This window comes from Barbus barbus (genome assembly GCF_936440315.1).
Source record: "Barbus barbus genome assembly, chromosome: 15".
Classification (NCBI taxonomy): domain Eukaryota; kingdom Metazoa; phylum Chordata; class Actinopteri; order Cypriniformes; family Cyprinidae; genus Barbus; species Barbus barbus.
In genome coordinates this window covers 29,439,577-29,461,554 of record NC_136743.1, presented here as the reverse complement: position 1 = coordinate 29,461,554, position 21,978 = coordinate 29,439,577, and the positions used below count along the sequence as shown (strand labels likewise).

Genomic DNA, 21,978 nt, shown 5'->3' with positions numbered 1-21,978 from the left:
AACAAATTATATTTTTCCAGTATTGGACAGTGGTGAGAATGTACCGATTTCTTATCGAAGACTTTAAGTGTACGTTTGTATAAGGACTCTAATGGTTTTAGAGTCACTGAACTCACCTGAGACCAGGTGATTAAACAGTAAGTCATGAGAGAAATAACCATAGAATACATATACATCTTACCTGCCTCTAATGACTTGTAATCTCTATTAAACTTAAAATTATAGAGATTAAACTTAACCTTTTTAACTTGAGCATTAAATGTAAGTTTAGAATCAATCAGTATTCCCAGATATTTATATTGAGGCACTACCTGCAGCCTCACCCCTGACATGTAAACATCTGGCTCTTTAATAATAGTGTTAGACTTAGAGAACAACATACATACTGTTTTGGATACATTTAGTTGTAAGCAATTCTCTCTTGCCGATTAGCCTTGCTGAAATTACATATCGTCTGCATACATTTGTATATTAATGCCAGGACATGCAAGATGAAAATCATTTATATATATAGCAAAAAGCATTGGACCCAAGATAGATCCTTGCGGAACACCAGTTGATGTACCTAAATCATTGGATAGGTGATTTTGTACTCTAACACACTGAAATCTATCTGATAGATATGACTCTATCTAAATGTTCTTTGCTCTCTTTCTGTACAATGAAAATGTTATGATTAGTAGCCTAACTTACAATGTTTTTATTCACATTAACTTTCAATGTTAAATTCACAGTAAATATAAAGTCAGTCATATTAAAAACGTGTTATAGCATGACACCCATATCTGTTACTTAAGTAAACAAACAGGTTTTTATGCATAGTTAATAGATTACATAATTAGGTTACTTTGACCATCGCCCACTAGATCAATTAACAATTAACATAATCTATAAAGGTGAGAATCAAGATATTTCATGATATATTCATGTTTTTGGGAATGTTTCGAATAAAAAGGAAAAAAATAAAGAAAACATAATTGCTGTTGTGGCTGCTGTGTGTCACATGATCCCCCAGACAGACACAGTCTTACTCAATTTACGATCTATTGAAGGAAATCTAAGTATAATTAATGTAATTTGTTTTTATTATTAATTGTAAAACTTGTGCTGTTATGCAAATTCAAATGAGATTAGTTTTTAGTTGACAAGCAATATTACCCCAACAAGCCAATGTAAAGATGTTAATTGCATTGTTTGTAAATTTGCATATTTTTAATTAGTAGTGTATAGAACATTCTCAACACAACCTAAGAGGACAGATAAAAAGTGCTTATTAAAAAAAAGAAGAAAAAATTCCATCATGCATTTGGCAAAAATGTTTTGTTCACTATGGATTTTACTTTTGAAATTTGAGGCAAGTGCAACTCTGGTGTCACTGGTGTATCTTTCATACTTCTTTATTTTGATAATGTTAGTAAATGTTGACATTAGAGAACACATCCTACTACACTGTAATTAACATGGGGAGTGGCTGGAAACTAGGGACTTCTCCTGGTTGGAGTTAGTATTAACATCATAAACTGAAAGCAAACTTTTCGAATGTTTAAAATTGATCATCCGAGTATAATGTGATCTAGCAGGCTGTACTTAAAAACATTGCAAGCTGTATGTGGCCCGTCCCTCTAGTTGATGCTTACCAGAGCAACAGAGATGTTTAAAGCTCTGGTGCTTTTCAGTCATTTTTGACCAAAAAATTTTACTTTTTTCTTCTCAGAATGGTATGAAACTTGGTAAACAACACACACACACGTTTGTTTCTGTGAATTGTGGGGACTTTACATAGACTTCTATTACTTTTATACTGACCAAACAATATTTTCTATCCCCTAACCCTAAACCTACCCCTTGCACAAAACCTGTTTGCATTGTTATACTTTCAGATAAACATAATTTACTATTTTTATTCTTTTTTTTTTTCCTCTTGGGGACCACAGGCCTGTCCCCACAATGTCAAAAATTTCAGGTTTTACTATCCTTATGGGGACATTTGGTCCCCACAATGTAACGTAAACAAGTACACACACACACACACACACACAAATCATGAATATGATTGGAAAAGGTAAAATGGTCCTGAAAAAAAAGTCACACTTGTACTATGCACGGTCAAAAATAACCACATTGAAACTGAATGAATGGGAAGTGAATTTCATCTAGTGGAAACTTTTGGTACAACTCACAAACAAAATCCTACTGATAGCTCATTTTTGAGATATCAACCTCAAATTTGGAACACAACTTGTCTGGATTTATATCTTTGTTTGTCATTCAGTTTTAAAGTAAAACGTGTTTAGTTAAATATGTATTTAATATAAAATTAAAAACAAAATAGTATTTTTGTGCATTTTTCATTATAATAAACAAACTTCTGTAACTCCTTAAATCAGAGACCAATCTTAAGTCTGTGCTCCAAAGCATTCAAGATTCACAACAATTTAATTTGTAAATTTCTTTCTAGGTCTATGCTCGAAAATTGGTTTTCTAGCATAGCCCCCCCCCCCCCCCCCCCCCCCCCAAAATTAAAATAAAAATATATATATATTTGACTGCCACACGAGCAAAACCAGAGAGTTAAAGGGCATTTGAAACAATTTGGGATTTAGGTAACTTCCCATTTAAACCACAGAAAGAGACACCTGCAGATTTCTTGGGATAGGTTTCTTAAGGGCACAAGGGCAAACCCTCAAACCACCAAGATATTTAAGGCCTCAATGGAGTGCTGAAAAAGACATTTGTACCAAATGATCTAAACCTTGACTCAATGAGTTTGGAAAGATTATAAATCGTAAATAAACAGAGTATTTGGTCAGATTAATGATACGTCTAAATAAATGTAATAGCTACTTAAAGATGAAGTGTCAAATGGAAGAGAAAAATAAGGTTTCGCCAAAAGCAAGATGCAGCTAATCAAACTAGACATTTTAGAAACAACATGTTTACAGACGACCTTATCGGTTTTCCAGAACTCACAAATGGACCCTTCCACAAGCTCTCTTCTTGACTGAGGTCCAACATAAAACAACAAGGCTGATTTCCTGTAACCCAAACCTCTCACAGCAAACCAGAGTGAGAGGAAGAAAGACCTGCAGCAAGCCTGGAGCAGCTAACACATGAGTCAGGTTCCACATTCAGACATGTTCTAATTGGGCTGTTCTCATGTGCAAGCTGTGTATGTATATTTGCATGAGTTAGAGCCACAGACAAAAATAAATGTCTCAGACTTTGGAGATCAGTTTTTAGTAGGCATTACTAGATTTTTACATTTTCTGAAGAAAACCCCACCACCACAATGCTAGGGTATTCTGAATTATTTTTAGCAAAGCTCTCCACAACAATCATCATGATTTGAGGTGTAATTCCTGTCTGTTGCATGTTTGTGCTAATTATATATTCCACCATATGCCATATGCATGGAAATTCATGTGGTTTTCTTCAAATAAAAGGATTGCATTAAAAAAAATGCATTGATATCCAAGATTATTTTTGACATGCTTGGTAATAACAAGCATATTTGGAGTTCAAAGTAACCTATGTAGAAAAAGCAACTCAAGAAAAAGCACATTTATAATCAATAGTGCTCAACTTCATAATCATTCTACCCAAACTGTACACTGGAACCGAGCAAAACCACTATACATAATCAAATTCCATGCCCTCATCAACCTTTTCCCATAACTGAGTATCCTATGTAGAAAAAGCTATTCAACAAGAGCAAATTTATAACCAATAGTACTCAACTTCATAATCATTCTATCCAAACTGTACGCTGGAACCAAGCAAAACCACTCTACAGAATCAAAGTCCACACCCTCATCAACCGTTTCCCATAACTGTGGCTGAAACTGATTGATTTAACATCAATAGAGACACCCATCTTCCCAGAGTTGCCCACCCCAAGTCCATCATGTAAACAGACCAGTAAGTCAAGGCCAGTAAAAATCACTAGCGTCTCCGCACCATCCGCTGCAAGGCAGAGCCGGATCTCAAGTACAGCGACTGTGGTTGGGCCAGACCGACGCCACTTCCTCACATTGCATGGCTGCTTCTAACCACACCAGTATGTGTTCATTCTCTCCATGTCTTCAGGCTACCCAATCCAAGTAGCTGAAAGGTACGTGTTAAGAGTTTACACAGAAAATCCCAAAAGAGCTTGCTGTTTATCACGCAATGGAGAGGAGAGCAGTCAAGCGAGTATCCTTGGGGTTAATGCTTAGGATGGGTCAATGTGCCTAGATTTTCCACAACAGAAGTGAAACACGCAAACAAACACTGCACTTATTACGTTTTCAGTCTATTAGTATGTGCGCAGGTGTGCAGTGTTTCTTTACAAACTGACAACTACTGGCCTGGCATGCATAATACAAAGTTTTTAGTTTTTTTCAAGGATCAGTGTAAACAGAGATCGTTTAGACAATGTTGTCGTCTGTATGTGAAACTTTTCAAAAGTGCAAAAAAAGAAACTTCCATTTTTAGTACATTGTCATGTAAAATGAATCAACATTGAACTAAATAGAGATCAATAATGGCACTATTATTGTTTGTAGATCTGCTTTATAGCTAAACTGGATTTGTTTCATAATTGATGAACTGCAACATTGACAGTTCTTGACCTACGTTGAATCAACATTAAACTAAATCGTTGATTAATGACATGATTGTCTTGTAGAGCTACAGAAGCAACATATGCTGTTAGTTTTCTGTTTAATACTGTGAAGCAGCCTCAAAACAATTGTTGTTGTATTGTTGAACTGAAAATTGTTTATCATCAAATCAACCAATCAATACCCTCACAGAAGAGTGACAACAAATAACGAGTGTCTGAGTTTATTTTACACTTGCCTTGATCACAAAAAATACAGTAAATAATATACAGTAATAATAAATAAATATAGCATTATGAGTTTAAAAAAAAATAACTACACACGAAACAATGACAATTAAGCAGGATTCGATAGAATGCATTACTGTTAAAGGGTTGACAATGTACAGAATCTTGTGAAATTTTGAAATGTCACAATTTGCACAACGACACTAAATTGGTTACAGTGTTTAAATTATGCCGTAGTTCACTCATTTGATTCCTTTCAGTGGGGTGAAGTTGTTAAGCCATGCAAAATCACACTGGTTGCAGATCTATGTGGACCTGAGGATAAAAATAAAGACATTTGCTGTGATCCCCAATAGAGCTCAACAGTCACATTATGAAAGTAACACTAGCAATCAAAACTATAGCCAAAAAAACAACAATAGTATGCTGCTGTAGATACGGTTTTAACTTGATCCAACAATCAGACACTGTCAGAAATCATGGAGAACAGCTGCCTAGGCAATTATGTCATATCGTATTATTGCATTTTTAATAATACAAATTGATATCACTTTTTTATTTTACTTCTCAACTACGTTTATGCTGTGTTTTGGGGGATCTGTGGTACCTTTTTTACCTAACAACAACATTAGTTTGCATATGAAATATTACATTTAAAAACCACTTTAATGATGATCTAAATTAACATGAGTTGTCGACACCGATATCCCTGTGGGCAGCGTGCTGACATGTAGCGCTTTAACGCTTTGGGCGTCCCGAGTTCGAATCTCAGTTTGTGGACTTTTCCCGATCATGCCCCCTCTCCCACTTTGCTTCCTGTTACTCACTGCACTGTCCTATATAAATAAAAGACAGAAATGCCAATACTTTCATCTGCTTGTTAGAGAAAAATCTGTTAGAATTACAGTTTCATAAAATAAATGTCATTGTAGCGCTTAGAGAATTAGAGAGGATCTAAGTGCAGATTCATTTTTATAAATATTACTAACTACGATAAATAAAACACAAGAAAGGAGCAGAGTTGAGGAGGTAAAAAGGGGCCTGGAGACCAAAGCAGAGCAGGGAACCAGCATGGAGCCACAGACCAAGGAGGAGCTGACAGAGAATCAAGGTGGAGTCGGTGGAGATGGAGAGCAGCAGGGTGGTGCCAGCATATATGACCATCAGGGTGGAGCCGAGTATCCCAGGAGATCATGACTATCAGGGCAGAGCGGAGAGCTAGAGCGGAACTGGAGACCATGACAGAGCTGGAGGTGGTGAAGACCCTGATGGGGTTGGGAATAGGGATGGGCATTTATTGGGCATTAAAAAAACGATTAATTGAGTACTCAGGGGCCGGGCCATGGCCGTAATGAAAATATCTGAAGACAGTTATGAAAATGAATGTTAAAAATAAAAAAAACTGTCTATGACAACGTGAATACTGCTAGATTATGATTATGATGCAGCAATGTTATTAAAAAAAGAAGCATCTAAAAAGGGATAGCTGCCTGAGGTGAAGCTGATGAGTGACTTTATGCCAATAAACTGAAGCCCGTTCTGTGACACATCCTATGATATTAATCAGATAACTTGGATACATAACAGACGTAACATTACAACTTGTATCTGCACAAAAGGATGCAAATGCCAGTGAACTTTGTTACATGCTTTAGTGAGAGAGAGATCTGTGAGGTGCTTTCATAACTTCAGAAACATTTTTTGTTATGCTGGTTGAAAGTCTCTTCACATGCCGATAGCAATCATTAATTTAAGTGGTCTAAATGTATTTATATGTATTCATATATTCTGTCGAAGGTGTAGGACCAAGAAATGTCCGTCCAATGAAAAAAAAAAAACAATATACAATGGACCATTACGGCCGAGTCAAGGACTTTCGTAGCAGAGCCGGTGCAACAGGATACCATAGCAGAGTAGAAGACCATTGGGGATCTAGTGGTCTTGGCGGAACTGAGACAAAGATCATAGGGATTTCAAGATTGGCTTCTGTGGCCGTAGCAGAAAAATGCTACAAATGTGACACACAAATGTGGTCATAATGGAGCTGATAGCAGAGTTCAGGATTGGCCTCAGTGGATGTAGCAGAGCTGGCAGGGAGCACAGAGACTTTAGGGATGGTCTCCGTGGCCGTGACAGAGAGCACGAGGGTAGCCCTGAGAGTTAACAGAGCCTACAGGGGCACTGAGAGTTCAGGGACAGACTCTGTGTCTGTAACCAAGCAAAAAGACAGATTAGGGGATGCTGTAGTGGACACGGTCACATCAGAGGAGCCCCAAACACACAAGATGGCGGTTGTCATTACAGGAAGTACAGCTGACAGTGGAGGGACTTTCAGACTTGGGGCCTCCAGGATCACCGGACCACCACACTTGGGACCACAGGGAGTGTAAAGGGAGAAGCTGAGTCTTAAGGCCAGGTCGATGTATTGTTCTAACATGAAGTCACATCTACCTGTCAGCAGACATGACTTGACCAGCTTATTAACCCAAAAATTAATTACTCATCCTCATGTCGTTCCAAACCCGTAAGACCTTTCATCTTCGGAACACAAATTAAGATATTTTTGATGAAATCTGAGAGGTCTCTGACCCTACATAGACAGCAATGCAACTGAAATGTTCCCAGAGCCAGAAACCTAGTAAGGACATCGGTAAAACAGTCCATGTGACATCAGTGGTTCAACAGTAGTTTTATGAAGCTACAAGAATACTTTTTGTGTGCAAGGAAAATAATTTTCATTTTTGGGTGAACTATTCCTTTAAGTCTACAACACAATCCTCCAAGTCCATATTGTAGGACCGAACACTGATGATTCCTCTATAGCACAATTACCTTTCTGGAACCCAAATAGTTAATCTGCTAGATCCATATTTAATTGATCTGGGCTGCGTTTCCCAAAAGCATTGTAAGCTTAAGAAGAATCAGAATCAGAATCAGAATGAGCTTTATTGGCCAAGTATCTTTACACATACAAGGAATTTGTTGTAGTGACAGAAGCTCCACAGTGCAACAGAGAGACAGCAACAGGACAGGACACAGATAATAAAAGAATAATATCCAAATATCCAAATAGGAAATGTACAAAGCAGCAAAAACACAATATATAATATAGACAACTATGTATGTACAGGTCAAGTATGTGCAAGTGAGTGTGGTGAATGGATAATGTATTATAGTTGTGTTCCACGTTTATTGTTGAGAATTCATGAGATGGATTGCCTGAGGGAAGAAACTGTTCCTGTGTCTGGTCGTTCTGGTGCTCAGAGCGCTGTAGCGTCGACCAGACGGTAACACTTCAAAGAGGAAGTGTGCTGGGTGTGAGGAGTCCAGAGTGATTTTACCAGCTTTTTTGCTCACTCTGGATGAGTACAGTTCTTGGAGAGTGGGGAGGGTTGTACCAATGATTTGCTCAGCAGTCCGGACTACCCTCCGTAGTCTTCTGAGGTCAGATTTGGTAGCTGAGCTGAACCAGACAGTCATTGAAGTACAGAGGATGGATTCAATGATGGCGGAGTAGAATTGTTTCAGCAGCTCCTGTGGCAGATTGAACTTCCTCAGCTGGCGAAGAAAGTACAACCTCTGCTGGGCCTTTCTGACAATGGAGTCTATGTGAATATCCCACTTCAGGTCCTGAGATGGTGCCCAGGAATTTGAATGACTCCACTGGAAAAAATGTTGCCTGATCTGATGAGTCTCATTTTCTGCTGCGACATTCAGACGGTAGGGTCAGAATTTGACGTAAAGAACATAAAAGCATGGATCCATCCTGCCTTGACTCAAAGGTTCAGGTTGGTGGTGGTGGTGTAATAGTGTATATTTTCTTGGCACACTTTGGGCCCCTTAGTACCAATTGAGCATAGTGTAAACGCCACAGCCTTCCTGAGTATTGTTGCTGACCATGTCCATCCCTTTATGACTACAGTGTACCCATCTTCTGATGGCTACTTCCAGCAGGATAATGCACCATGTCACAAAGCTCAAATCATCTCAGACTGGCTTCTTGAACATGACGATGAGTTCACTTTACTCAAATGGCCTCCACAGTCACCAGATCTCAATCCAATAGAGCACCTTTGGGATGTGGTGGAACGGGAGATTCGCATCATGGATGTGCAGCCGACAAAATCTGCAGCAACTGCGTGATGCTATCATGTCAATATGGACCAAAATCTCTGAGGAATGTTTCCAACACCTTGTTGAATCTATGCCACGAAGAATTAAGGCAGTTCTGAAGGCAAAAGGGGGTCCAACCCGTTACTAGCAAAGTGTACCTAATAAAGTGGCCAGTGAGTGTATGTTAATATGATCAGACATCCGTCCTCTACAACATTAGTGCTTTCAGCTCTACAGCTTTCTAAATAGCCAAATCTTACTCATAAAGATCAAATGAATTTTTCAAGTATAAAGAGTGCTCTATTGAGAAACACACTCCTGTGTACACCTGTGCATATCTTACCATTAATCTGGTGACATTAAGTTCACAGTAGTTTCCTCATGCGGCGAGTGTGTCTGTTAATGTTCATGGTGGTGTGGTCAGCAGAACAGCTCAATTCATCCAGAGCCTCGTCTTGACGCTCCAGCTCTGTCTCAGCCTCCAGGGCTAGATTCTTCAGCTGCTGGAGCATCTACACAAACAGAGCACAACATAATCATGTGGATAATGAATATTTGGGGCTGGAGTCCAAAATATAGATATAATATGAACATTGGGGGTTGACTTTTACATTTTTTACAAATAGTTTTGGTACAGTGATTGATTGACAGAGGAGTCTAGATCAGTCTAGATGCTGGTGTTCGGCAGACATCAAGGCGATATAATAGCGATGCAGTCACATGTGTTTCTAACTTCCTCTGAATGGTTTGAGTAATGAGGAAATCCAGGTGTATACACTTGCATTTATTACTGTCCATTTTCTGATCAGATCACCCAATATGGATTTTAAAGTGATGTGATAAAAATGACAATAAGACTAATCTATTTTGCTACTCTTAGACAAAATACTGTGTATCTTTAAATATAATACCACTTATCCATCTATAATTTGGCTAGTTTTTATGTGTGTGTGTGTGTGTTTGTATATGTACAGTTGTGCTCATAAGTTTACATACCCCTTGCAGAATGTGCAAAATGTTAATAATCGAAACAAAATAAGAGGGAGCATGAAAATTATGTTGCTATTTTTTTTTTAGTACTGTCCTGAATAAGCTACTTCACATAACAGATGCTTACATATACTCCACAAGACAAAATAATAACTGAATTTATAAAGAGCCGGGGGATGTAAACTTTTTAACAGGATGATGATGTGTAAATTCTTCTCATTTTGTTTAGCGATCATATTTTTTCATTTAGTACTGGACTTCAGAAGTTTCATAAATGTTTTGCAGAAGACAAAATAAGTACAATTTACCCTGATCATCCAATTTAAAAAGTTTACACCCCCCTTCTCTTAATGCATTGTGTGGCCTTCTTGAGCATCAGTACGTTTTCACCTTTTGTAACAGCTATGCACAAATCCCTCAATTGTCCTCAGTGTTGAAAGATGGATTTAAAAATCATACAGACAATGTTGGAAAGGGTCCAAATATGAAGAAGATGTTGGAAAACCAAAGAATGTGCAGGAGCTGGAGGATTTTTCTGAAGATCAGCAGGCAGTTGCTCAGGACAAACAAGGGACTCATGAACAACTATCACAAAATATAAAAACAGTTGTGGATTATCCAGGAATTGACACATAGTATTAAGATTCAAGGGTATGTAAACTTTCAATGTTCTGTTCATAAGGCCAATCATTTCAGTGATTAAGGATGTGGGGTGCAAATAAAAAAAATATAAGGTATTATACTCTTTTCCTTGCACCCCACATCCTCAATCACTGAAAACAGGCCTGTGATGACAGGCCTAGCAATATTTTGTATGTTTTCCTTCCTATTGTGGAGAATGACAGGTTACAGTCCTTTTTTTTATTTTGCATTATTATAAACAGCCTGTGCCGAGTCTACGTATTCCAGTCTTCTATAAGACAAGCTGCCCTGCCTCATTCCTTTAAAACTTATTTTCCATCTCCGCATGACATTTTAACATGTTTGTTTTTAGTGTTTCTCAACCCCAAAACCATCCTGAAAAGTGATATCTGTGATGGTTGACCAACCATCAATTATTTCTGGTCATAGCAATAACATTGTGTTTTGAAATGGTTCAACACGAAGAGCACCATTCCGCACATCCCCATTATAATGCACTCAATGAAAAACGCTTTACGGTTTTTGCGTCAGTGTTTATGTCTGGTTGCTGCGTACCATGCAGCACCTCGGCTGAGCACTGAGAGGGTTTTACAGCTGGCACTGTGGCCGTCTGAGGATGATGGCACTGAGACCTTATATCTTTGTGCGGTGGGGGAATGCCTAGAGTCAGCTTCCCACTCCTGTCTCATAAAAAAAACACAAGCCACAGACACGTCACGCTGTAGTGTAAGTATGTTCGCTCAGTTTTTGTGTAATATTTTTCAAAATTATGATTTAAACAAACGCCTAAGCCTGTTAAATGTAACTTGTCCCAACCCGTTACTACTACGGGCATAAATTATACCTAAAATTGTACAGGTTTGTTGAGAAGAGGTGTACTGTTACTTTTCTAAATAATCAAAAATGCCTGAAAATCTAAATCCCATAGACTCAAAGGAGGAAACTGAGCCATTGAGGGACCGGAATATCATAGAATAGACTCTTATGGGCCTTTTTGCAATCACTTAGTAATGCGCTAACATCCAGCCTACCTTATGGACAGCAGAGTAAATCTCTAGCAGCTGCCTAGCAATATTGAAAAAGTTGACAATGTGTGATGGAGAGGTTTGCAAGGCCAAGCGCCACTGAATAATAATACAGTTTAACCCTCATGTACTGTTCAAAAACAGGTGACTTCCTGTACGGTCCGGGTCAAATTGACCCGTATTGGATTCAATGTAATTCCACAAAAATTACGGCATGAAAAAAAAAAACATACAATCAATAAACTTTTAATATCAGTACTTTTCACATATTGCAAAGAATGAATATCTGAATTTAAGATTTATAAAAATGTTTTTAACTACTATTTTTGACTACCCCAGACCTGTGAGATGTTTGCGATTGCATGTTTTTAAAAGATAAGTCTAAACCTAAAGTAATCTTGACAAATTATATATCATTTGAAAGGTTTCGTACTCTAGTTTTCATATTTGGTGACTGTTTTTCAAAGAAATGACAGAGCAATAGATGAATAGCGATAGATTCTCCATTTGTGATATGGTGCCAAACACATTCTTATTCTATACGTATGTTTTTATGTGTCTTAGAGGTAGAATTCAAATCAAATATTAAAGTTACTGCCAAAATTATTTCTGAATAGGATGTCTACTTCATAAATATTTTAAAAAGTAGGGAAATATATAGTTCAGAACACTCAAACAATAAATGGAAATCAAGAGTCTCTGTATTTCATATAGTGGAAAAGTTTGGTACTGCATCCACAAAATCGTACTTAAGTTCATTTTTTAAGATATCAACCTAAAATTTGGCACAAAACTTGTTCAGATGATTGGCTTTGATTTTCTTGAAGATTTAGTGGTAAACATGTTTTGTAAAATTGCTATTTTATATACAATTTATATTTATTATTTTCATACATTTAAACTTTTATAACTTTTTTATAAATGTACTTTTATAACTATTTTTTACTTCTACAATAACCTGTGATGTTTTACCTTTAAAAAGTCATTTTTATATGATGCTCAAAAACAGTGACTTACAGTTAAAAGGCTAAACAGTTTTGTTTTCACAAACTTTGAAATTAAAAAGTTGTTAAACTCATCAAGACACTGACACTAGGAGGCACTTCAGGACTAGAGTTGAGAAGCGTTGAAATACAACACAGGACTTTTTTTGTTATTTTGTGTGTATTTCAGCTGCTTTTGAATGGATGCCTATGCGGGTCAAATTGACCCACGAACATCACAAAAGTATAATAATTTCTGTATGTACATTTCACAACACATCAGTGTGTTGAAACAGTGTATGCGTTTTCATGACCCTAAATGAGAAAAAGTAACAAAACTTCAAGAAAAACAACATGAGTTAAATAGTTTTTCAGATAGATTGAAAAAAGCAACGATAGCTAATTTTTACCATCTTTGGCTGACAAAATATTTTTCTGTATTGAAATGAGTGGGAAAGAGCTACTTTTTTTGCATCATAGGATAGTAAAAAACTAAAATTACATAATATAACCAAGATATGTTATTATTTTGGGTCTGTAGAGTTGCCTTAGAGCGTTAAAATAGGCGGGTCAAATGACCGGGAACAGTACATGAGGGTTAAACAATTTAATTTACATTCAAAATGATTTCCATTTCAAAAGTTTACAAACAAATTAAATCTTAAGCGTCTGATTCCCATCGTCGGTTCCTGGATGATCAACAACTGTCTTTAAGTTATGTGATAGTTAAACTGCCCACTGTTCTTCAGAAAAATTGTCCATGCCCTTCACATTCTTTGCTTTTTCCAGGATATATTACTGGGTATACGATTATGAAATCCTTCATTTCACACTTAGGACAACTGAGGGACTCACACAACACTAAGTGCACAAGGAAACACACAACACTGAGAGCCAGGGGTGTAAACTTTTGAACAAGATGACTTTAACTGAATATTGAGACCTAAAGGTGTGGATTCAGCTAAACACACGTTACAGTTATCAAGACTATTAAAAAAAAATGCTTAAAGGGCTCATCGGATGCAAAATTCACTTTTACATGGTGTTTGAACTAGGGATGCTCTGATACTACGTTTTCCAGTACTCGGCCAATACCGATACTTTAATTTTTGGTACATGCCAATACTGAGTACCGATACTGGTATTTTCATTGTATTTGTAATTTTTTTTCAATATTAGGTACAAAAACCAAATGAATATGTATAATGTTAATTTGTTTACTTCATTTATCAAATAGATTAATCCTTCAGTTATTTTCACAATTAATTATGCCCATTAAAATGTATTTTACAAGTTTTAGTTACTTTCACTGTTTATTATTTTTTGCTCTATGGTACATCATCTTTAATTTAATAGCATTAGAGCTGCTCCATTGCAGCGGCTCATCACGCGTTTTGTTGTAATAATGCAGGGAACTGAACCACTCGTTATAAATCTTTCAGAAATAGAAGTAGCGTTTTTTCATCTGAAACGTGCTGTGATTATATTTTATAATGCAGAAACAGTCATGAAGCATTGGTACAGAATAAGAGAAACAAGTTCAGCCTAGCGCATTTACACTGGCTGATAATTTCACTTTCACCATAAAGTCGTGTATGCTTAAGGTTGAAAATAAATGTTGTTGATAGTGAATGCCCCTATAAATGTTGTTTTATAATTATGATTTAGTTTTAATCCAAATGATGCGTGTGCTAAGTGAGCGAACATGAAAGATCATGCAAACAGAAGTGCTCTCTCTCTCTCTCTCTCTCTCCCTACCGTTAAATACCTTGCATTGTTTTACTTGCTTGTTTTTGACATATCCGACCGAACAACAAACTTTCCAGTGATGTCTGAGAGAAGGGGATATTAACTCGACAAGCATCAGCTATAGAGGCGTTAATACTGAATGTTTAACATTATGTTAATTGTATACATATACTTCGTAGACATCCTTAATCTCTAATAATAACTCCATTCTACTGTCTGTTGTCCTGTTGTCTGTGTTTCTTTGTCTGAATATGGCACTTATCACAATATGGCACTTGCTGTGTGGTATCGGCGTTTGGTTATCGGGGTATTTTAACGAGTATGAGTACAGGAGCTCAGTATCGGAACCGATACCAATATCTGTATAGGCGCAACCCTAGTTTGAATATTAATGTGTGTTGGCAGTGTGTGTACACAACCACCCTATAATGATAAAAATCCACCTAGTGCTTTTTTTTTTTTAAATCCCAATAATAATGATCACTTTCTCAGATCAGGCTGTTCTGAGATTCTTGGCAGAGTGGTGTAGTTCTGCACAGGCCCCTCCCATGATTGTTGATTGACACTGCTGTTTTATCTTAGACCCTCCCTGAGTGAGCTGTCATCAGACCGCCATTGTTTCGATGCCGGAGCAGGTGTAGACCAGAATGTCTCCTAAGCGATTGAGGTGTTTTGTTGTTGGATGTAATAATGAACATAGTAGTCATCACTCCTGACATCTGAGCCGCTGAAGACGCAGAGGATTACTTTTGTTTTTAAAGGGGCGGGGTGAACAGAACTCATCAGCATTTAAAGGAACATGCACTGAAACGGCTCGCTGTGAACAGAGCTGTTTTTGACAAGGTAAAAAGTGTGTTATTTTACACTATTGTTGAGAAATTTTAACCAAAGTATGTTATAGACTTTTCATTAAGACCCTAAAGAATCATATCAACTTGCAGAAAATGAGCATCCGATGACCCCTTTAATTCGGGAGTAATTTGTTAATTGAAAAAAAGTGTCCAACATGAAAGGGTCACCAAGATCAATATTTAACTGATCATGTGAGCTCATCATTTCTACCCCCATGAGGCCACATCCTTCTAAAATATTTGTCTATTGTGGAAAATGATGTGTGTTTGTGTAAAATTGAAACCAACTGATTTCAAACCTGTTTTAGCTCCTGTGCCTCTGCCTCAGTTACAGTGGGCTGAAGCACATGAAGCTGCAGTTGTGTCAGTTCACCAGCAGGCATCTCCACTGGCACCTCCGTATCCTGCCCATGACCTGAGGAGACACAGAACCAAGTCATATATTTCCTTGAGATTTGTTGTTAAGATAGGAGAAAATGTTGGCAACCATTAACTAAGAAGTGTACAATGGAATTGCTCTCTTTTAATGACCTGTAGTAGATGTTGGGGCGTGACTGCCACCATGTGGTAGGAATACTTAATGGCTTACAGTGTTACATCTATCCATTGTCAAAATTTTCATGTGAAAAATCTCAACCTTAAAATGTCATGGATTAAGCTTTGTTTAGTTTATGAGCCTGTAATTTCAGATTACATTTATCATGTGTAGTGCTGTCAAATGATTTACTCATCATGTACACTCCCCTCCAAAAGTATTGGGACAGTGAGGTCAATTCCTTTATTTTTGATGTAGACTGAAAACATTTGGGTTTGACATCAAACGATGAATATCAGACCAGAGATTTACATGCCGGCTTTTATTTCCAGGTATTTACATCTGGATCTGACACACAACTTAGAAGATATCACCTTTTGTTTGAACCCACCCATTTTTCATGTGAGCAAAAGTATTGGAACAGATAGAATTAACATAGATTAAAGTGAAAAAGACTTAATATCAGTCTCCTCTTTAGCAGGTAAAAGGCATGCTCTATAGCGTTTAAATCTGGAGATTGACTTGGCCAGTCTAAAACCTTGCACTTCTTGCCCCTGATGAACTCCTTTGTTGTTTTGGCAGTGTGTTTTGGGTCATTATCTTGCTGCATGATGAAGGATCTGCCAATAAGTTTGGTTGTATCTTTCTTTAAATTGGCAGACAAAATGTTTCTGTAGACTTCTGAGTTCATTTTGCTGCTGCCATCATGTTACATCATCAATGAAGATTAATGAGCCCGTCCCAGAAGAAGCGGTGAAAGCCCAAGCCATTACATTACCTCCACTGTGTTTCACAGATGAGCTTGTATGCTTGGGATCATGAGCAGATCCTTTCTTTCTCCAAACTTTAGTCTTTCCGTCACTTTGGTAAAGGTTAATCTTTGTCTCATCAGTCCATAAAACTTTGTCCCAGAATTTTTGAGGCTCATCTCTGTACTTTTTGGCAAATTCCAGCCTGGCCTTCCTATTCTTCTTGCTATTGAGTGGTTTGCATCTTCTGGTGTAGCCTCTGTACTTTTGTTCATGAAGTCTTCTGCGAACAGTAGATTGTGATACCTTCACTCCTGCCCTCTGGAGGTTGTTGCTGATCTCACTTACAGTTGTTTTAGGGTCTTTCCTGTCATCAACTGCAGTTGTTTTCCTGGGTCTACCTGTTCGATGTCTGTTACTTAGTACACCAGTGGCTTCTTTCTATTTCAGGACATTCCAAATGGTTGAAATGGCTATGGCCAATGTGTGTACAATGGCTCTGATTGATTTTCCTCCTTCTCTCAGCTTCACAATTGCTTGTTTTTCACCCATAGACAGCTCTCTGGTTTTCATGTTGGTTACACCTCTTAACTATAAATGCAGTTTGAACAGGCAAAACCCAAATCTGAAACTGACCAGACATTCAGTGCTAATTATTGTTTGAATAATCATTGTGATAGGACACACCTGGGCAACAAAACACCTGTCAGTCGCATGTTCCAATACTTTTGCTCACATGAAAAATGGGTGGGTTCAAACAAAAGGTAATATCTTCTAAGTTGTGTGTCAGATCCAGATGAAAATACCTGGAAACAAAAGCCGGCATGTAAATCTCTTGATGTCAAACCCAAATGTTTTCAGTCTACAGCAAAAATAAAGGAATTGGCCTCACTGTCTCTTGGAGGGGAGTGTATCTATAAATACACACATGCAATATATATTTAGAAAATATGTACATGTATATATTTATATTCATATTATATAAAAAATATTTAATATATAAATATAAATATTTCTGAAATCTATATGAAGAAAGACAAACATAAATAGAGATGAAACCCAAAATATTAAATACTGAATATTTGTAATCTGTTTAGCAAATGGGGTCAAAATGACAATTTTCACCTGAAATTGTGAGCCAAGTAACAGGGGGGGTAAAAAAAATTACTGATGGCAGCATCATTATTTAAATTATTGAGTGTTTTTTTGTGCTAAAGTTTGCATGCCTGTAACTCAACTATTAAACATTTCTTAATATAGGCCTAATTTTAGATCTTGTTTTTTAAGAAAATACTTTTTTCTTTTGTAGTTTTCATTTTTAATCCTATAGATCTCAATGCAGCTCAATGTCCAAATTGTTAAAAACATTTTTTTTTCCAATTTTCAATTTGTAAATGTCACTTTGGCCTCATACACTCATATACAGGCCTCCAAGGCACCATGTAGAACACAGATTTTTTTCTGATTTTTTATCTGAGTTAGTGCTGGATTCAGTTAAATTGTTAATTGTTGGTGATCTTAAAATTCGTGTAGATAATAAAAAAGATGCATTGGGATTGGCATTTACAGGCATTTATTGAGGTTTAAACACTTAATTTTGTCCTATATTGTAGGCACTGAAATTTTGCAGCAGAGCAATGATATATCAGATCATTAACTAGTCTCATGTATTGGTTTAGTGAAGACTGCAAAATCTCCCCTTGTTACAAATATGGTAGAACTATCACTTCTACTAATAAAGTTCGCTTTGTTATTAAACTTCCTGATTTGCCTGGAAGATACAACTTAGATGATGTTACAACAGAAACTTAAGACTCTCTTTTCTAGCACGTTAGACCAAGTTGTCCTTAGTGCTTTAAGAAGATTAAGAAGAACAGTCTCACACACTGGTATAAAGAGTACAATCGGAAATTGGAGCACAGCTGGGAGAAAACAAAAATAGAGCGATTTTCATTGCATGGAAGGATAGTATTTCTACCTACAAAAAAGCCATAAAAACTACATAAAGGCCATAAAAAAGCCAGAACTGCTTACTTTATAACTCTCTTAGAATAAAACCCAATATAAAATCCCAATCAATCCCTGATGATAGGCAGCTGCTTTCAAACACTCCTGTGTGTATTTATGAATGCTCTGTGAAAAGCGTGAAAGGTTTCTATTTACAACATGTTTTTCTGGCTTTGAGCAGTTTAGCCAATCACAGACGTGTGTCGAGTGCGAGAACGCAATGGTCAATCAGGTGTTCAAGATAGTCAGAATACTCTCAATGTGCCGCAGTTTGCTCAGCTTCGCACACAGATTTGTTTTTAATTATTGTAATGGGAGTTTTCACACGGTCACTGGGCTTGCGCTGCAGCTGAACTGTTATATCGGCTTAATTTATTATGAAGGAAATGCTCTTAGCTCAGTTTCTGTATATAACTTTGCTCACTTTCTATACATAACCCATTCATAATTTTAATACAAACGTTATTTTTCATGCTGCTAAGGATACCATGCAAAGTTTTGGGAGTGCAAATGAAGGCTCATTATTTGAAAGCTTGAAGAATACAACATTTATTAGAATTAAAAATTGACTTTTTTTTGTAATATTTGATCAGTTTATAAATGTATCCTTGACTAATAAAAGTATACATTTTGGTGTGCCTGAGGACTTTGCAGAGAGCATGTCTCAGGTTATGTCTGCTGTCATATAATCTACTTTTGTTTACATTAAAATAAAAGCTGGCACTGAATTTCTAACAATGAAATAAAGACATAATAAGTGCACCTGCATTCCAAATGTTTCCTCCATCTTCTGGGCTTCCTGGTGTGGTTGCCAAGGTCGCATGAAATGCTGCATAGTCACGTGTGATCTCAACTTTCTTCTTATACTGCATCTCCAGTACAGATAAAGCTTTAGTCATCCTGGCAGAGAGAATTCGGAAACAGATGTCAGGTTTTCCGATGAAGCGCTGCCGAACACTGATCTCATAGGGGCTGTGCACATAGACATCATCCACCTCTTCCTTCTCAAAGCAATGGATGAGCTGTCCGTTTGCATCTCGAACCTCCAGAGAGGAGACCAACACTATCAGGCTACCTGGTTTCATGGTTCCAGAGCTACCAACACGGGAGACAATAGCTGGAATGCTGGTTATGACTTTTTGGCCCTTGACCGATGCTTTAGTACAGGTCGCTTTGGCCGCTGCCTCAGCCTTGGCCTCCTGGTGGCTCTTCCAGGGCAGTTTGCCAAACGGCCACCAAGAAGGACACTCAAGTTCAGAGAGTAGTCTGCACAAAAGAGAAAAAAAATGGCATCATTTAATTAAGTCATTAAGTCATCATTAATATTATAAAAACAACACATGGCTGTGTATGGTGACAGTGGATGTTCTTGATTTCCCAATGAAGATAATGTACATTTATTAATTTAACACACTTTTAAACAAAGCGCCTTGCAAATGAGGAATGCAACAAACTCAACTATGAAATCACTCAATTATGAAAGACTGTAGAATCAAGAAACTCTGACGGTATTGGACCTGTTTTCGGTATTGGAGAAATTAGGAAAATACATTTCCAATTTGTAATTGCTTCATAAATGTAATGAACCAAAAACAAACCGTTCCTGATTATGTCCATATGTAAAAATATCTGCACAGCTTTATTGAGGTTATTTACACATTAGAGTGACAAAGAAACATGGATGAATGAGAAAGTATAGAGTGGGACATGTTTAACATTAAAATGAGTTATTAGAAGCACAATAAGCTGTGAAAGACCTCATTAAAATTTGACGTATCATTCATGTCTCTAGTACAAGTTATGCATCACAGTTTCTGAATCTGAGCAAAACCTACTTATCTGCCACGCTCAGGTCTGACTCGATCTTGTCCAGGCCCTGAATCATGTTGTCAAACTGCTCTCCCTGGTGGTTCAGGACTTTTCCAGTATCCTCCAGCCTCCGCTGGGCTCCAGATATCAGGCTGATCAGCTCCTGGCCCTTACTGAGAGGAGCTTCAGCTCCACGGGGCTCTGTGGGGGACAGCAGCCGTTCCCTCCAGAAGTGCTCTAGCACGTGGTAAACGGCAGTACGGCAAGGCTTGAGAGACCCAAACCAGTGCTTGATGTTTCCCTGCTCCAACACAGTAAGAGCACTAAAAATGAAGCTGGATGACTCCATCTTGATCTCCATGATGCAGGAGAGCCTCAGGCTAATGAGACTCTCCTGATTCTGCTCAGAGTTGAAGCGTAGGGTGGTGCGGCTTAAGGAGAGGATGCCGCTGGCCCAGCGTTTCTCGCTGTTGATGTAATAAGAGCCGGGCCAGCTATGGATGGATGCATCCTGGCTCATCTTTTTCTGATTATCTGGCAAAGCTGCCCTGACTTAGGGAGCTCACCTGCCAAGTGAATGGTGTATACAGAACATTAGTAAGCAGTCATCATCAGTCACAAACCTGGGCTGCGTTTCCCAAAAGCATCCTAAGTTGATCGTAGCTCCATTGGTGATAATAGTTCTACAATCTTAGGTTACGATGCTTTTGGGAAAAGCAGCCCTGTACCATTTTCTTTCTTAAGAGGAACAAAAGAGGAAAACAAACTTATTTGTTGATTATTATAACTTATTGAAAGATTATTTCCATTATTTATTAGTGCTGTCAAACGATTAATCGCGATTAATTACATCTAAAATAAAAGTTTGTGTTTACATAATATATGTGTATATACTGTTTATTTATTATGTATATATAAATACACACACATGCATGTATATATTTAAGAAAAATATGTTATGTTTATATATTAAATAAATATATTTATATATAATATAAAAATATGAATATCTAAATGCATAAACATGTAAATATTTTCCAAATATATACTGTATGTGTGTGTATTTATATATAAATAAATATACACGGTACACATACGTATATAATGTAAACAAAAACGTTTATTTGGGATATGATTAATCGTTTCACAGCACTAATTTATAATAATTAATAATATTAATCTTAATTTAAATTATTTTAAAAACAAAAAGATGAAGAATTGAAATGCTTCTTTTCTTTCGTTTTTATTATTCTGGAATCACAAAATAAATAGTGGTTTATTAATCCAATTTTTGATTTAAAAACATAATTTGAAGACCCTTTACATTTATTTTTGGTTCTGTATGCGCAGTAACAGTAGATAGTGGTGTGATATACGCAAAACAAACAGCACGGAGATCATTTATATCATACCTTTTAGGATGGTGTTGACTTTCAAGTGACAGCTACAGCAGGGGGTGACGTATTTCACGCATTAAAATAAAAATAATATCTCTACGCATCGTAGTCAGACATCTACTCTTCCGCCTCAGTGTTTCCCGTTAACGTTTAATACATAGACCTAAATAAGAAATGTAAAAAACATCCGACTCTGTTTCCCTGTCGCGTCGTAGCGATGTAAACACAGCTGAAGCGAAGACTGAAGTGCGCTCATGTTTACACTCCGACGTGCAAGAAAAAAAATAGTTGAATAAAGGT

The 21,978-nt window shown here is 37.2% G+C and overlaps 1 protein-coding gene across 2 annotated transcripts; it reads right to left on the bottom strand.

Annotated features, from left to right (window-relative positions):
* Nucleotides 1–3,704: 3,704 nt before the first annotated feature.
* LOC306881445 (synaptosomal-associated protein 47-like) lies at nt 3,705–21,955 on the bottom strand. 2 transcript variants are annotated; one of them, XM_079435552.1, is made up of 6 exons: nt 21,694–21,952; nt 20,308–20,847; nt 19,236–19,738; nt 15,481–15,596; nt 9,285–9,453; nt 3,705–5,143 (listed from the first exon to the last, which is right to left on the bottom strand). In XM_079435552.1, exons 2-5 carry the CDS (start codon nt 20,799–20,801, stop codon nt 9,307–9,309), a joined length of 1,260 nt encoding a protein of 419 aa, XP_079291678.1. In that variant the 5' UTR covers nt 20,802–20,847; nt 21,694–21,952; the 3' UTR covers nt 3,705–5,143; nt 9,285–9,306. The 2 variants fall into 2 exon arrangements, with proteins under 2 accessions (XP_079291678.1, XP_079291679.1); XM_079435553.1 differs by lacking the exon at nt 3,705–5,143 and adding an exon at nt 7,757–9,056 and having other exon boundaries at nt 21,694–21,955.
* Nucleotides 21,956–21,978: the final 23 nt, after the last annotated feature.

What these genes read in the sequence shown, in the direction of transcription:
- LOC306881445 (XM_079435553.1), bottom strand. Translation starts at nt 20,801, where the DNA reads ATGAGCCAGGATGCATCCATCCATAGCTGGCCCGGCTCTTATTACATC. An exon ending in AGGAAACATTTGGAATGCAG is followed by an intron (nt 15,597 to 19,235) that starts GTGCACTTATTA and finishes GTGTCTCCTCAG; the next exon opens with GTCATGGGCAGGATACGGAG. An exon ending in AGGCACAGGAGCTAAAACAG is followed by an intron (nt 9,454 to 15,480) that starts GTTTGAAATCAG and finishes CTGTTTGTGTAG; the next exon opens with ATGCTCCAGCAGCTGAAGAA.